The sequence below is a fragment of the Megascapheus bottae genome, chromosome 3, assembly GCF_031878675.1.
Source record: "Megascapheus bottae isolate mThoBot1 chromosome 3, mThoBot2.hap1, whole genome shotgun sequence".
NCBI lineage: Eukaryota > Metazoa > Chordata > Mammalia > Rodentia > Geomyidae > Megascapheus > Megascapheus bottae.
In genome coordinates this window covers 45,527,732-45,545,703 of record NC_143511.1, presented here as the reverse complement: position 1 = coordinate 45,545,703, position 17,972 = coordinate 45,527,732, and the positions used below count along the sequence as shown (strand labels likewise).

Here is a 17,972-nt window from a genome sequence, read left to right as displayed (position 1 = left end):
GTTCAAAGCCAGCCTGGGCAATACAAGGCAATACAAAGCTGAGAGATTCTTATTTCCAGTTAATCTCTAGAAAATAGGAAGTGGGGCTGTGGCTCAAGGGTAGAGTGGAAGCCTTAAGCTTAAGAGCTCAGAGACAGCACCCAGGTAGTCTTGAGCTGAAGAGCTCAGGGACAGCGCCCAAGCCCAGAGTTCAAGCCTCATGATAAAAATAAAAAAGAAATTGGAACAAGGATATGAAAAGATCTTCGAGGTGCTTCAGGTAATGCAAGAAACTCTGGAATTTAAGAAAGAACTGTTGAATATGCTATCCAGGAGATGAAAATATTCAAAAAAAAAAAAGCTAATTAAACACTTTGAACAGACACTGAAAAAAAATCAACAAGCATCTGAAAAAAGGATACATAAACCACAAATCCTCTTATGACAGTGCTCAGTAAGAGGAAAGAAGTAGTGTGGTGTGTTTGAGAATGTAGGATACTAAATGCTGAAGTCTTATGATGTGTATTTTTTTAAGCAAATTGCCTTCCAAAGTCAAAAGATAGTGAATATGTAAAAGGAGTAGAACTTTTAAACGTTACAAATTTCTTTAGTAAAAGTTGGACTGTGGTCCTATTGGTTTCCTTTGAAAAGAAAAAACAAAAAATCAACCACAGTACTACTTCCAGCTTTCTGGTGGTTAATTAGAAATAAGTCTCCTGGACTTCAATTCCACAGGCTGGCTTTGAACCATGATCCTCAGATCTCATTCTCCTGAATAGCTAAGATTACATAGGTGTGAGCCATCCCACCTGGATACCTGTATTCTTGTTGTTGTTGTTGTTGTTGTTGTTGTTGTTGTTGTTTCGGCTAGTCCTGGGGCTTAATCTCAGGGCCTGAGCACTGTCCTTGAGCTTTTTCAAGGAAAGTGCTCTACCATTTGAGCCACAGCACCACTTCCAGCCTTTTTTGTGTATGTGGAATCAAACCCAGGAATCAAACCCAGGGTTTTGTGTATGCTAGGCAAATACTCTGCCACTAGGCCACGCTCCTGCCCCTCTACCTATATTCTTTACTAAAATGTTCTTTTAAGAAGAATGACAGAGGGCCGAGAGTTTGGCCTAGTGGTAAAGTGCTTGCCTACCATGCACTTAAGACCCGGGCTCAATTCTGTGGTACTACATGCATAGAAAAAAAAAGCCAGAAGTGGTGCTGTGGCTCAAGTGGTATAGTGCTAGTCTTGAGAAAACCCAAAGATAGTGCTCAGGCCCTGACCCCAAGCCCAGGACTGTCAAAAAAAAAAAAAAATGAATGACAGAGCAATAAATATTACACATGGATTTGTCATATGAGTATAAAAACCCATACATTATTTAAAAGAAAAAATAAATTCTACCTCTGCATTGTGCTTAGTTGTCATTTCTAATTTTTCTTTTTTAGCCCGATGGAGTTTCTTTCTGAGATCAGTAGTAATCTCTGACTCTGTTTCACTCTTAAGCATTTGTTTTACTTCGAATGAAGCATTCATCAACCTACAAAATAAGGTCATAATAAAATACAATTCTCATAAAATATATTTCATAACATTTCTGATATTTGTGGACACTCACTTTTCAAAAACACAAGGAATATAGTAGGGTCCTTGTCTTAAAGAATTTTCAATCTAGTCAAAGTATTCAATATGAAAGTTAGATTAAAACAGAAAGCAATATATTCCTAGTAACAAAACATTGTCCACTAGAAATCTACTAGATTGTTCACAATTGGCATTTAAATTGTCTGACCACACCATATGTTGAGTAGCTTTGAAAGATATTAAGGGTATTTTTGTTTTCTTCTATTAAAATATATTTTACTGTATATAATTGTAATATATATTACAAAAAAAAAGGCTACAAATAGGAGAATATAGACTCTTGCTCTAAAATGGCAGTCTAAACTACTCTATCCTGTCTTCCCCCCACCAAAAAATTTAAGTATCAGCAAACTTAGAAATGGAACTCAAAAGAGAGCACAGGCTATGAAACAATAACAATAAAAATGAGAAGCTAAAAAGCAATTTGGGGCAAGTAACTAACTTATCAAGCAAGTTTACTTAAAAGCAAGCAGTTGGCATTTACCCAATCGTCCAGAAACAAGGACATATTAAATCCACTAGCACAACAATGTTCACTGCAGCACTATTTATCATAGCAAAGATATGGAACCAACCCAGATGCCCCTCAGGTGATGAGTGGATCAACAAGATGTGGTATTTATACACAATGGAATTCTACGCTGCCATCAGAAAGAACAACATCACCCCATTTGTAAGGACATGGAAAGACTTAGAAAAAACATATTAAGTAAGCCCGACTCAAAGGAACATAGACTCAATCAATGGTTTCCCTCACTTGTCATAATTAATAGAAACCTTGGACTCACCTAGCAGAGGTTTACAATAGGGTAAAACCTAGATTCATAAGGCCATGTAGGATGAAAGGACCTCCAGGATATAGAAACAAGAGCCATATAATGTGTGATTGTTGTTCTTAATGTACTATGTTATTTCTCATCTCTTTTGCTGTCCCTTGGTTATCTCATATCGTTACAGTATCTTACCTTGTTATTTGATACATTGTATATATGCTTATTTGGTTATTTGAAATAGGATAGAGAAGGTGGGATAACAAGATGAGGAGAGGGGGTAGGACGGGAAATGGGGACAAAAAAATGAGAAAGGGCATCAATGTTTGTGAAGTAATGCATTTCTATCTAGTGAATATAATGTAACCCTTCTATTAATTACAATGAAAAATGTATTTAAAAAAAACAAGCAGTAAGGAGTTGGGTACCAGTGGCACTAGCCTGTAATCCGACCTACTCAAGAGGCTAAGATCTGGGGCCAGGAGTTTGTCCTAGTGGTAGAGTGCTTGCCTAGCATGCATGAAAACCCTGGTTCAATTCCTGGGCACCACACACATAGAAAAAAAGCCAGAAGTGGTGCTGAGGCTCAAGTGGTAGAACTCTAGCCTTGAGAAAGTCCAAGGACGGTGCTCAGGCCCTGAGCTCAAGCCCAGGACTAGCAAAAAAAAAAAAAAAAAAGAAAGAAAGAAAAGAAAAGAGACTAAGATCTGAAGATATGAGTTTGAAGCCAGCTCAAGCAGGAAAGTCCATAAAATTATTATCTCCAATTAACTATCTGAAGGTTAGCTGACGCTCAAATGGTAGAGTACCAGCCTTGACTGACAAAGCTAAGGAACTCAGTACCCAGGTTCTGAGTTCAAGTCTCAGTACTGGCACCAAAAAATAAAATAAAATAAATCAAGCAATAAGGAAACTAACCCAATTTATACTAGAGGTTCTAAAAATCTAATAAACTAATCAGTCTTTGGGTTCAATCCCTAGTACTACAAACAATTAAAAAGAAAGACCAAAAATCAACAAGGAAAATGATAAAAACTTTAAAAGTTAAGAGGACTAAGAGGTTCAAAATCTACATAAAAAGAATTATAAAATGTGATTATAGGCCAGGCACTGGTGGCTCACACTTATAATCCTAGTTACTCAGGAGGCTGAGACCTGAGGGTCACGGTTCAAAGCCAGCTCATGTAGAGAAGTTCCTGTGAGACCCTTATTGCTAATTAATCATGCAAAAACTAGCCTTGAACAAAAAAGCTCAGGGACAGTGCCCAGGTCCTCAGTTCAATGACCAACAAAAAGAAAAACAAAACTTAATCCTTTTTTGTTTTTTTTTTTTGGTACTCTGGGCCTGGGCACTATCCCTGAGCTCTTCAACTCAAGGCTAGATCTCTGCCACTTGAGCCACAGTGCTATTACCAGTTTTCTGGTGGTTAATTGGAGATAAAAGTCTTATGGACTTTCAAGCCCAGGCTTGCTTTGAACCATGATCCTCAGATCTCAGCCTCCTGAGTAGCTAGGATTACAGACATGAGCCAGTGGCACCTGGAAACTTAATCTTTTTAATAGCTGCTAGATAAATTCCTATTAGAAGACTACCATTATGACCCAATTTGTAAATAAGGAGGTTTGCCTTTCTTCACTGGGCTAATATGAGACAGAAATGGGGATCATACTTGGCTCCTTGACATGTCCTTTTAACCTATACACTGCAATGCCTTTCTGGAAGAAAGGAAATCATTAAAGGGGAAAAACAGTAAACATTCTGAAGAATGTTAGTTCAGTGTATGTTCAATGTTAAAAGATATCAGAAAATGAATGGAGGAAGACCCTCCAGCCAGGTGCTGGTAATACATACAAATCCTAACTATTCAGGAGGCTAAAATATGTATCAGAAAGGTTTGAAGCCAGCTTGGACAGGAAAGTCCTTGAGACAATATCTCCAGAATAACCAACAAAAAGCCAGGCTCAAGCATCAGAATGACAGCCAAGCATGTACGAGGACTTGAATTCAAACCCCAACACAGATAAGAGTATCTCCAAGGAGAACTGGGGTTTCACTCAGAGTCTCATGCTAGCCAGGCTTCCTCCCATTTATGCTACACCATAGATAGGATCACATAGTACCACCATGCCCAGCTTACTGGCTAAAAAGGAGTCTAACTTTGTGCTCAGATTGGCCCCAAACCTGGCAATTCTCCTGACCTTCTCCTCCCAAGTAGATGAGATTATAAGACATTATGCAAATCTATAAAAAGGATTAGGAAATATGTTTTGTATCAATTTTCAAAAGAAACACATGAAATTAGAAAATAATGCTGCAATGCCTGACAAAATTCTAAGGGAAATAATTTCCCAGTTAGAACTTTTGCCCAACAAGTTGATTTAAAGGCAAGATAGCCAGCGCAGTGGCTCACACCTGTAATCGTAGCTACTCTGGAGGGTGAGATCTGAAGATCAGGGTACAAAGCCAGCCCGGGCACAAAAGAACCTGAGACTCTTGTCTCCAATTAACCCCTAGAAAATGGGAAGTGGAACTTGCCTCAAGGGTAGGGTGGTAGCCTTGAGTTGAAAAGCTCAAGGACAGTGCCCAGGCCCAGGGGTAGGGAAAAAAAAAAAAAAGACAAGACAATAAGGAAAACTACTTCAGATCTGCAAGGCCTCAAAATACATACCTTTCATAATCTTTCTTAGGAGGCCAATGGAGGATATGCTCCACCAAAATAAGGACCTAAACTGAGTGATGTAAAGTCCTAGAAATATTCAACATATGAAAACATTGAAAGGATTTCCAAGGCAGGGATAAAAAGAAATACTAAGATGATACTTGTAGAGCAAAGGACTTAAAGGAAAATCTGTTCCTGGACAGATTTGGACTACAGGAATTATTTACTTAAAAGGATGATGATAGGGGCCGGGAGTTTGGCCTAGTGGTTAAAGTGCTTGCCCAGCATGCATGAAGACCCGGGTTCGATTCCTCGGTACCACATACATAGAAAAAAAGCCGAAAGTGGTGCTGAGGTTCAAATGGTAGAGCTCTAGCCTTGAGAAAACCCAAGGACAGTGCTCAGGCCCTGAGCTCAAGCCCAGGACTGGCCAAAAAAAAGGATGATGATAGGGGCTGGGAGTCTAGCCTAATGGTCAAGTGCTTGCCTAGCATGCTCAAAGCTTAAAGACCTGGGTTCAATTCCTCAGTACCACATATACAGAAAAAGCCGGAAGTGATGCTGTGGCTCAAGCGGTAGAGCACTAATCTTGAGAAAGCCCAAGGACAGTGCTCAGGCTCTGAGTGCAAGCCCTAGTACTGGCTAAAAAATAAATAAATAAATGATATGAAGCAACAGAAAATGTCTGAGCATATTGAAAGATGAGTAACAGAATATGGTACAGGCATGATTCATACAGCTTAGTTAAATTCATGAAAAAGTTGATGGAAACTAAGCAAATCAAGCAATGAATAAGATAATCATTAAATCTAAGGAAAGGAAGCTAGATCTAAAATACACTGAAATATGAATTATATAGGACTTGGGCTGAGAACATGGCCTAGTAGTAGAGTGCTTCCCTAGCATGTATGAAGCCCTGGGTTCAATTACTCAGTCTCATACATATACAGAAAAAGCTTGAAGTGGTGCTGTGGCTCAAATGGTAGAGTGCTAGCTTTGAGAAAGCCCAAGGATAGTGCTCAGGCCCTGAGTTCAAGCCCTAGAACTGAAAAAAGAATTATACAGGACTTATATTAGGCATTCACACACAGTGAGATCAAAGGAAGATATTCTTAGGAGAGAAACATAAAGGCACAAATGTGCATCTGATCATATAAAATAAGATTTATTGAAATGAACCCCAGGAAATTAAAACAGGTTTTTTTCGTTGTTGTTTTTATTTTCCTTTCTGTCTTGTTTGCTCATTTATCTGTTTCTTAAGAAGGTTAAGAGGGAGGCACAGAAACGGAGGGACAAAGGATGAACAAATATAGCAGTCGTACTCACTAGACACATTGTTGAAATGAATGATACAACTTGAGGATGGGACCAGAGAGAAAAAGTGCAAGGCCACAAGGAAAGGGGTGATGACACTGTCCCAAAAATATACTCTATACCTGACATATATGACTGCAGCCCCTTTTCTGTATATCACCTTTATAATAACAATAAAAAGAAAATAAGGCGGGGAGTTTGGCCTCATGGTAGAGTGCTTGCCTAATAGGCATGAAGACCCGGGCTGTGGCTCAGGGGGTAGGGCAGTAGCCTTGCACTAAAGAGCTCAGGGACAAGGCCCAGGCCCAGAATTCAAGCCTCAGGACCAACAAAAAAAATATAAACAGATAGACAGATAGGAAAAATTTCAACTCATTTTTCCTCTCCAAACTAAAAAGGAATGAAACTAAATAATGTGAACTATTGTAACTTTAATATATTAATACTTTCATAGGATAAAATCTGTACAAATCTTTCCCAAAATATTACTAGCAGTAACTTTAAGAAGTAGTATCCATGGGGCCGGGAGTTGGGCCTAGTGGTAGAGTGCTTGCCTAGCATGCACAAAGGCCTGGGTTCAATTCCTAGGTACCACATATACAGAAAAAAAGCCAGAAGGGGTGCTGAGGCTCAAGTGGTATCCCACCTACGCATAGGTGAATGAACTAAAATCAATCACTTTACTCAAAGGTAGAAATAAATCTGATACAAAAAAGATAAAGCAATAGCAATTAGATGCATCTTCTCAAAATGTAAATGGAGAGATACCAAGTACAAGAGCAATTAACAGGGCTGGGAGTTTGGTCTAGGGGTAGAGTGCTTGCCTAACATGCAGGAAGACCTGGGTTTGATTCCTCGGTATCACATACACAGAAAAAAGTCAGAAGTGGTGCTGTGGCTCAAGTGGTAGAGCTCTAGCCTTGAGAAAACCCAAGGACAGTGCTCATACCCTGAGTTCAAGCTCAGGACAGGCAAAAAAAAAAACAAAAAATAGCAATTAACACCAGAGCTAAAACTAAAAGAATGCTTAAGCAAAAGCAATGAATTAGAACTACCAAGATAATGAAGAGAAATTAGAACCATAGAGGTTATGGCAAAATGAAATAGTGTGCAAACACAAGTGAAAATAAGCAGAAACACAAGTAAAAGATTTAGAGTAATAGAAGAGAACAACCAAGGCTCTAGCCACAAGACAAAGTTCACACACACAAATTTTGTGATCCAAGTTAACAAAGAAGCATAATAGTCCCTACAGAATCTCTGGACCCAGAGCTATGCTTATAATGCATCATCCTGATTCCTCCATTCCAAGAGATTTCTACTTCCTTTATGATTCCATCAAAATTCTTACTGTTAGTTCTGAGTCACTTAATTCTCCTTGTTCCTTGCAACCAATAGCATTTTTCAACTAAAAAAGAGACTGGAGGCTTACCTTTGAGTATCACCAGTGGCACTATTTGAAGTGTTTACACTCATGGTAAGTGTTCCGACTCCTTAAAAATACCCCACTGTTTCTTAATGAAATAGTTCCTTATTGATGACTGAAATTGTTCAAGATGTCTGTGTTACAGGTTAGGTGGACTAAAGTCTGTTAATATAATAAACAATACAAGAGCAGATTTATATTTGAACTGATCATTTTTCTTTTTGTCTACAGCCTGTTTGCTATTTTTTCAATTATTGTATAACAAGTGATTTTTTTTAAGTATATTTTAGGCCAGGAGTTTGGCCTAGTGACAGAGTGCTTGCCTAGCATGCATGAAGACCTGAGTTCGATTCCTCAGCACCACATACATAGAAAAAACCAGAAATGAAATGGGGACCAAGACATGAGAAAGGGTATCAATGTATGTGAAGTAATGCACCTTCTACCTGCGAATATAATATAACCCTTCTATTAATTACAATTAAAAAATATATGAAAAAGAACCCAGAAGTGGTGCTGTGGCTAAAGTGGTAGAGCTCTAGCCTTGAGAAAGACCAAGGATGGTGCTCAGGCCCTAAGTTCCAGGCCCAGGGCTGGCAAAAAAAAATTTTTTAAGTACATTTTATTTTTAAAAAGCAGCTAGGCTCTGGTGGCTTACTCCTGTAATACTAGTTACTGGTGAGACCAGTGGATCACAGTCCAAAGCCAGCCTGGGCAAGAAAGTCCATAAGACTCTTCCTCCCCACAACTGACAAAACACACTGGAAGCAAAAATGACAAAAATATTAAAATAAAAATGATGATCCTTCTTGAATGGACAGGTATTTGCTTTAATATTTCATATGAAGTCATACAAAGAATAATTATTAAAAATGAATAACAAATTATGCCTGAACCTGGAAAAGGAATGTATAGTACCCACCTGCAGGACAAAGAATTCTATTTCTTAAAGAAACTGCAAAGCCAGGAGCATAGCCAATGGTAGAGGTCTCACCTCCCATGCACAAGGCCCTGGGTTTGATTGATTCCTCAGTACACATACACAGAAAAATCTAATGGTGCTATAGCTCAAGTGGTAGAGTGCCAGTCTTGAGAAAGCCCAACAACAGTGACCAGGCCCTGTGTTCAAGCCTCAGGATGGGTTTTAAAAAAAAAAAGATGGGCGAGGAGTTTTGCCTAGTAGAGTGCTTGCCTAGCATGCACAAAGACCTGCGATCGATTCCTTAGTACTACGTACACAGAAAAAGCCAGAAGTAGTGATATGGCTCAAGTGGTAGGGTTCTAGCCTTGAGAAAACCCAAGAACAGTGTTCAGGCCCTGAACGCAAGCCCAAGACTGGTAGAAAAGAGAAAAAGAGAGAAAAAGAAAGAGACAGTACCTCAAAATGTATGGGGTTTTTTTGGGTGTTTGGTGCTGGTCCTGAAGTTTAAACTCAGGGCCCAAGCTTTTGGGTTTAAGGTTAGCACTCTACCTCTTGAACCACAGCTCCACTTACAGCTTTTTTGGTGGTTAAATGGAGATGAGTCTCACAGACTTCCTGGCTAGATTTGAACCAAGATCATTAGATCTCAACCTCCATAGTAGCTAGTATAACAGGCATGAGTCACACACTCATTGCCCAATGAGATATTTTTAATATGATGTTGCAACCGAAGAATCCAAACGAAAGGTCCCAGGGTAATTTGTTTCTTTTATTGTTTTATTCAAAGTTCTTCAATAGAAATTTAAGGGGGAAAAAAAAACAAAAATGGGAAAAAGCAATAAAAAAAAAAAACTAACAGTCCAATAAAATGCACAGTTAAAAATGTCTTTTTTCTGGCCGGGAGTTTGGCCTAGTGGTAGAGTGCCTGCCTAGCATGCACAAAGACCCTGGTTCAATTCCTAGGTACCACAAACATAGAAAAAGGCTGGAAGTGGTGCTGTGGCTCAAGTGGCAGAGTACTTGAGAAAAGCCCAAGGACAGTGCTCAGGCCCCAGCCCAGGACTGGCAAAAAAAAAAAAAAGTCTTTTTTTGTATTCAGCAAGTAGAAAAGGAAACTACAGTTACCTCTCTCACCAGACAAGTAAACTTATAAACAAAAATAAGAAATTAACTCTCAGCTGGCACTAGTGACTCACATCTATTATTCTATTATTCTAGCTATTCAGAAGACTGGTAACAGGAGCATTAAGATTTAACACCATCCTGGGTAGAAAAGTCTTTGAGACTTCATCTCAAAAATAGTAGTAATAATAACCAGCAAAAAAGCAGGCTAGAGGACCCAGTGGTAGAGTTCCATCTATGAACAAGAACGCCAAATGAGAGCAAGAGGCCTGAGTTCAAGTCCAATAACAACATACAAAAGAATAATGGGGCCGGGAGTTTGGCCTAGTGGTTAAAGTGCTTGCCTAGCATGCATGAAGACCCGGGTTCGATTCCTCGGTACCACATACATAGAAAAAAGCCGGAAGTGGTACAGCTCTAGCCTTGAGAAAGTCCAAGGACAGTGTTCAGGCCCTGAGCTCAAGCCCAGGACTGGCAAAAAAAAAAAAAAGAATAATGATGGGAGCTGGGCATGGTGCCTGTAATCCTAGCTACTCAGGAAGCTGAGATCTGAGGATCACGGTTCAAAGCCAGCCCAGGCAGTAAAGTTTGTGAGACTCTTATCTCCTATTAAACACTAGAAAACCAAAAGCAGCACTGTGGCTCAAGGGGTAAGGTGGTAGCCTTGAGCAGAAGAGTTCAGGGACAGTGCCCAGGCCCAGAGTTCAAGCCCCATGACTGACAAAAAAAAAAAAAAAAGATGGGGGCTGAGAGTTTGGACTAGTGGCTAGTGGTAGACTGCTTGCCTAGCATGCACAAAGACCCAGGTTCAATTCCTCAGTACCACATTCATAGAAAAGCCAGAAGTGGTACAGTGGCTCTAGTGGCAAAGTGGTAGCTTTGAGGAAAAATTCCAAGGGCAGTGCTCAGGCCCTGAGTTCAAGCCCCAGGACTGCCCCCCCCCAAAAGAAAAGAAAAAAGAATAATGATTAACTCTCTTGATCACAGAGATCTCTTTATCAAAATCTAGTCTTTCTTCATAAATTAATCTTAAGTATCTTTATATAAGGTGATTTTCTAAGGCCTTCTTCCAAAAAAAGAAAAAAGAAGTATACTTGTCACTTGTTCTAGTCTGAATCCTTCCTGGAATCCTCTTCTATAGGAGACTCCAACTTACAATGACAACTTACTTTACTACAGTATTAAGGAATCTTTGGGTAAATATTCTAAACAGAGATATTCACTGCATCCAAATATATGCAAATACTAATACACCACAAGAACCTCTTCCCAGAAATCCAATATTCTATTAGTTTTTGTTGTTGTGCTTCCCTTTTCTTAATTTTTATCTTCAAATGGTTCTACAAAGGGGTTAAAGTTTTACATGTCCATTTACGTATACCTGAATCTTGATCAGTCACCCCACCTATCATTCTACACTACCAACCTATCCCTCCAGGAGTCATATCAAGTTTCCCTTCCTTCTTCAGTTTTTATTACTGAACACAGAACTCTGGGAAACATAATGATTCCTGATTAAGAAAGGGAATATGCAATACTTGCAGTGATTTGGTCTAAGGGAAAGATGTAATGAAATAATAATGTTGACTCTTTTTTTTGCCAGTCCTGGGGCTTGAACTCAGGGCCTGGGCAATGTCCCTGAGCTTCTTTTGCCCAAGGTTACCCCTCTATCACTTGAGCCACAGCACCACATCTAGCTTTTTCTGTTTATGTGTACTGAAGAATTAAACCCAGGACTTCATACATGCTAAGCAAGTACTCTACCACTAAGCCACATTCCCAGCCAATTAGTGGCAATTTAATGTACAAAGAGTCTTGAAGACTCAACAATAAGGACAAAAGTACAAAGTCTGCTCTGTCTCTGCTTCCACTAAGCAAGCCTCAGAAGGAACCACTGTGGATAAGAGACTAAGGAGAAGATACAACACAGTTCTAAGAACTAATATCTACCACAAAAATGTTCAAAACAGTAAGTCACTAATAAAATAGTTTGGCCTAAAGGGAAAAAAGGTGAAATTAAAGCCAAAACATCAGGGATGAAAAATCCAATTTCTCCGGGATCTTAGTAACTTGAGAACAGTGGTAGACACACAAACACCAGTTTTTAGTATAAAGTACCAGGCACTGTACTTGGTAATTATGCCTAGAACCTTGCTCCTGACAACACTATAATGAAAGGATTATCCCTTTCAGGGATATTACTTTTTAATTTTTAGTTTATTATAAAGATAATGTACACAGGGGTTAGTTATATAAGTCAGGTAGAGTACATTTCTTTTTTGAGTTACCTTCTCTCACTCAGGTTTATTATTTTTGCTTCAATTAAGGAAACCTATCTGATTTTGAGAGGCTAAAAACTGTTCAAGACCAGTCAGCCATCAAGTGGGGGTGTCTGGGAAAAACTACCAATCAAGCCCTTTTGGATACTGAGTCCCAAAATCATTTCATTATACCACTATTTCCCCAAAGGTAAGTCCCAAGTAAACTGCCTTCAGAATGGAAGAAAAGTAGGAAACCGGAAAGAAATGTATTCTTTATTTGGAATTAACTGCACACATGTAAGTACACATATGGCACAAGAGGTACTAACAGCCTTCCATGTACCTTATAGGAAAGGAAAGTGGTAGAATACATGATCCCCATCACTACAAAAAACTAAATTGGGGGCCAGGAGTTTGGCCTAGAGGTAGAGTGCTTGCCTAGCATGCAGGAAGACCTGGGTACCACATACATAGAAAACCTAGAAATGGTGCTGTGGCTCAAGTGGTAGAACACTAGCCTTGAGGAAAGCCCAAGGACAGTGATCAGGCCCTGAGTTCAGTCCCCAGGACCGGCCCAAAAAAAAAAAAAAAAATTAAGTTGGAAAAAAATAACAAATTTTCAGCATTTAACATCTTCACATCTAACTACTGTCTTCCAGACAGTAGTTTCCACACAAAGCTCAGAACTTGGGGACCAATTTTTCCAATTTCTTTTTTTTTCCCCTGCCTCAGGTTTACTGGTAGAAATGACACCAGCCACTGGCCCCCTAAAGATGGCTGCCAAGGAGCCACAGCAGTCCTCCTGCCCTCACTGGCACACAGAGGTCTTCACTGTGGGGCCTTCACAGGGCCCAGGCACCTTTAAGGGCTGCAGCCTGGGCCTGAGCTGGAGTGGCTGCTGGAGCCTGGACCTTGGCTTGCACCTTAGCCTTAGTCTTGGTCTTGGCTGGGTGAGCCTGTGGCCCTTGGTGATATAGGCAGGGATGCGCTTCCCCAGCTTGGGGTGGGCAATGTAGGTAAGTCCCTGGAACTTGCATTTGTTGTTCACTACTTTAGGCTTCACCAGGGTCTTGAAGGCTTCAGCCCGTGCACTCATGGCCTTGTTGGCCTATATCTTCTTAAATCCCTTCTTGCTGTGCTTCCTAGCAAAACACATGTTCCACAGGAACATGAGCTCCACCCCTTTCAGAAACTCATATTTTTGTGACCTGGGCTGCTTGATGCCATTTCTGTGCCATTTCCAGGACTGGTTGTATGGAGTGTGTTTCTTAGATTTGGCCATGTCTGAACCACCAACCCGCAGGTGCTCTTTCTTTTTTTCTGGTACCAGGGCTTGAACTCAGAGTCTCACATTGTTTGTTGGCTTACTTGTTCACAGCTGGGATTCTACCACTTGCATTATGCTTCCAGCTTAGCTTTTGTTGATTAATTAGAAATGGAGTCTTGTAGATTTTTCTGCCCTACAAAGCTTCAAATCAATCTTCTGATCTCAGTCTCCTAAGAAGCTGAGATTACAGATGTGAATCACTGGTGTCCAGTTTATTAATTTCTTCAATTTCCACATCATTCATACACATAAGGTGGTAATCAGATGATCCTCAGCTTCACAACCAGTATGGTTCTATTACTTGAGTCACACCTGTAGCTCTTTTGCTCTAAGTCATTTTTCAGACAAGATTTCACCTTCTTGCTCAGGTTGACCTTAGACAGCTGCCTTCTCTATGCCTCCTACATATTTGAGATTACAAATACATAGTACAATATCTGGCTTGTTCATTGAGATGGGATTTCACTAACTTTTAGCTCAGACTAGCATTTGAGCCCCTATCCTACCAGTTTCTCAAGTAGCTGGAATTACACCCAGGATACCGTCTTATATCATATGCTTCCCTTAACCATGAACAACCTATGACTTGCTTCTACTGCAAAGGTGATAGGACACCATTCTCATGAATGTCACTGTGTCCTAGGAATTAAGTGTTAGTCCAAGTGGCATTTGACCACAAAACCTTCGGGGAAACAGGACATGTCTACAGAGAAGAAAAACAGAACAGAGAAAATTATATGCACAGAATCCCCACAAAGCCAAGAGATATTTATTACAGGCCAATGTGAGAACAGATCATGAAATAAGATAGGGCATCTGGGAAAACAATCATAAATGGGCTGGTCCAAATCTCATGTTCTACTAAAGCTGATCCACCAAGGTCCCCTCCCTAGACAGGGGTCAAACTAAAGAAAAACTACTGGGGGGCTAGGAGTTTGGCCTAGTGGGAGAGTGCTTGCCTAGCATGCACGAAGACCCGGGTTCGATTCCTTGGTACCACATACTTAGTAAAAGCCGGAAGTGGTGAAGCTCAAGTGGTAGAGCTCTGGCCTTGAGAAAAATCCAAGGACAATGCTCAGGCCCTGAGCTTAAGCCCAGGACTGGCAAAAAAAAAAAAAAAAAAGGGCCGGGAGTTTGGCCTAGTGGTTAAAGTGCTTGCCTAGCATGCATGAAGACCCAGGTTCGATTCCTTGGTACCAGTACCATATATAGAAAAAAAGCCGGAAGTGGTGCTGAGGCTCAAGTGGTAGAGCTCTAGAGCTCTAGCCTTGAGAAAGTCCAAGGACAGTGCTCAGGCCCTGAGCTCAAGCCCAGGACTGGCAAAAAAAAAAAAAAAAACTACTGGGGATGGAATCAAAACGTTGCAGGTTAGCAAAAATAAAGTAAGGAGATGGCCCAAATTATACTAGAGGAGGAAAGAAAGAGTGTGGGGGGGGGGAGAGGAGAGAGAAAGAGAGAGCGAGAGAGAATTTCAAAGGCAAGCATTATAGTCAATAACATACACATAGGAGAAAAAATTACATTTTATGAGGTTAGAAAAGAGCTCCTCAACTTTGTCTCATTCTCAAAGTAGAGGTTAATAGCCCACAAAAGTAAGCAAAAAGAAAAGAAAAAAAAAGTACTGTGGTCAAAAGCTTTACTTTACAGTTAATATAAGAAAAAAAAGAAGCCGGGAGTGTGGCCTAGTGGTAAGACTGCTTGCCTACCATGCAGGATGCAGGAATCAGTGGGGAAAATTCCTCTGTACCACATACACAGAAAAAGCTGGAAATGGTACTGTGGCTCAAGTGGAAGAGCACTAGCCTTGAGCAAAAAGTGTCCAAGGACAGTGTTCAGGCACTGAGTTCAAGCCCCAGGATTGGCAAAAATAATAATAATACATAATAATAATAGCATAAATGAAGAAAAGAATGGGGAGTAAAAGGAAAAATCATTTGACTAATAAAGTTTAAATTAGAACACAGAAAACAGGGGCTGGGAGTTTGGTCTAGTGGTAGAGTGCTTGCCTGGCATGCACGAAGACTCAGGCTCTATTCCTTGGTACCACATACTTACAAAAAGCCAGAAATGGTGCTGAGGCTCAAGTGGTAGAGTTCTAGCCTTGAGAAAAATCCAAGGACAGGGCCGGGAGTTTGGCCTAGTGGTAGAGTGTTTGCCTAGCATGCTCGAAGACCCGGGGTTTGATTCCTTTGTACCACGTAAGTAGAAAAAAAGCCAGAAGTGGTGCTGAGGCTCAAGTGGTGAAGCTCTAGCCTTGAGAAAGTCCAAGGACAGTGCTCAGGCCCTGAGCTCAAGCCCAGGACTGGCAAAAAAAAGAAAAATCCAAAATCCAAGGACAGTCCTCAGGCCCTGAGCTTAAGCCCAGGACTGGCAAAAAAAAAAAAAAAAAAAAAAAAACACAGAAAACAGGCACATAAAACCATACCCTGATTGAAATGTCCAGAATAGGCAAATTCAGACTAACAAGACCCATAGTTACCAGAGAGTTATTGCATCTGATAATAGATTTCTTTTCACAGATAATGGAAATATTCAGGAGTTAGTGGTGCTTTTTGTAGCACATAATGAATATACTGAAAAAAAACCCACTGAGGAGCTGGGCGTTTGGCCTAGTGGTAGAGTGTTTGCCTGGCATGCACAAAGACCAGGGTTCAATTCCTAGGTACCACATACATAGAAAAAAGCTGGAAGTGGTGCTGAGGCTCAAGTGGTAGCACTCTAGCCTTGAGAAAGTCCAAGGACAGTGCTCAGGGCCTGAGCTCAAACACAACTCCTGTATATCAGCAGTTTCACATTCTATTTTACTTTTAAAGTGAATGTTTAAGTACTGAGTAGCCCACAACAGATGCATGGGTTCAACTCCTACCATCACAAAAAAAAAAGAAAAAGTAAGGGCTGGGAGTTTGGCCTAGTGGCAGAGTGCTTGCCTAGCATGCACAAAGACCCGGGTTCGATTCCTTGGTACCATATACACAGAAAAAAAGCCAGAAATGGTGCTGTGGCTCAAGTGGTAGAGCTCTAGCCTTGAGAAAGTCCAAGGACAGTGCTCAGGCCCTGAGCTCAAGCCCATGACTGGCAAAAAAAAAAAAAAAAGGTAAGTCTTTCCACAAAACAAGACTAACGGAAAAAATAAAAACAAATAATTTTAGAATGGAAAGGGACTTCTGAAACTAAGTCCATTCTCCTTATCAGACCAGTAAGGAATCTAATGCCCAGGTAAGTTAGATGATTTCACAGTTAATAAAATGGCTAAGCCAGAACTAATACAGAAAACTGCTGAATGAAACTGCTCCCTCACTGTCCCTTTACAGTGCAGCCTTTGCTGCCTCTGCATTTTATAGGAAAGCATGCTCTTTCTGTTCTAATCATTCTTTTTACTGGGCACTGTTAAAAACTAGAAAATGGTAGGGTCTTTCCTCCAGGATCATTACACTGATGGATGGGTAAGGGATTAGGAAGACTTGAATACTCATTCTCTTGTCCTAATAAATATGTGCCTAGAGAAAAAAGAAAGAAAAGAAAAATCACCCTGGAACACACAAAGTAAGACGCTATTGTAGACATGTTAGCTTTGGAAAAACTCACAGCTAGATTGTAAGCCCGAGAGGGAAGGCACAGTCAGTTCAGCAGTCAGACTTTTGTAGGTGTCTAGTGCCTGGCTGCCAAATTAGTAAGAGTGAAAAGCGAATGAATGAATCCACGGCGGCGTGGCTGTGCTGTGGGGAGGCACAGGCCCGCCTCTCCGCTTCCTAGGGTGCTCCGCGGCGATCGGCCTGCCGTGGGGCGAGGAGACGGGGCCCAGGGCGGCGTGGGGGAACCCCGGCTCCCCGCGGCTCGTCTCCACACCGCCCGTCCCCGTCGACCCCGCGGTTACCTCTGGGGGCTCTCGTGGTCCGGACTGCACTCCTAACACCCCAGAGGCCGCTGCCAGTCTCCGGGCGGGGGGACCCGGCGGGCCGGGGACCCAAGAAGTAGGAATGAAAACTGTTGGGCCCTCAGGGCCTCTAGGACCCGGGGAGGGGGGGACGAGCGAGGAGGGGGCGGGAGGAAAAAGCCTCCCCCCAGGTGAAGGTTACAACTGCCACTTCCGGAGACCGCGGAGAGAGGGAGCTAGCCTCACACACCTTCCCGGACTTTCTCGGGCCTTCTCGGCTCCGCCCCGGTCTCACCCTCGGCCGTCCGGCCTGCCCCCTGCTCCCGCCGCCCGCCTCCGGCCTCCCGCCTCCCGCCGCCCTCTGCCGGCAGCTCCGGGATACGTACTCGGAGAACGCCGGGCTCTGATTGGAAGAAGAACACGCCCGCGAAGCCGCGCGCCTTCGCCAAGGCCAGCGCATGCGCTGTTGCTGGGGCGGGGGGGGGGGGGCGGGGGGGGGGGCGGGGGAGGAGAAGAAGAGAGGGAGGAGGAGAAGAAAACAAACGCACGCTCCCGCTGACGCCCGCGTTCCCGCTCTCGGCGCTCCTCCTCCTCCTCCTCCCGGCGCCGCGGCTCCGCGGGCGGTTCCCTGGTCGGGGAGACTCCCCCGGGGCCCACCCCTTTCGCCAGCCCTAATGAATAGAA

At 41.8% G+C, this 17,972-nt stretch overlaps 1 protein-coding gene across 1 annotated transcript in view; it reads right to left on the bottom strand.

Moving 5' to 3' along the window:
* Positions 1–17,627, bottom strand: part of Ccdc171 (coiled-coil domain containing 171) — a 304,559-nt gene extending 286,932 nt beyond the window's left edge. Inside the window, exons 1-3 of the mRNA XM_090330023.1 lie at positions 17,289–17,627; positions 7,789–7,944; positions 1,373–1,508 (exon numbers count right to left, since the gene is read on the bottom strand). Coding sequence (XP_090186149.1) covers positions 1,373–1,508; positions 7,789–7,832 — 180 coding nt within the window. The 5' untranslated portion in view covers positions 7,833–7,944; positions 17,289–17,627. The remainder of the gene's footprint in view (positions 1–1,372; positions 1,509–7,788; positions 7,945–17,288) is intronic.
* Positions 17,628–17,972: the final 345 nt, after the last annotated feature.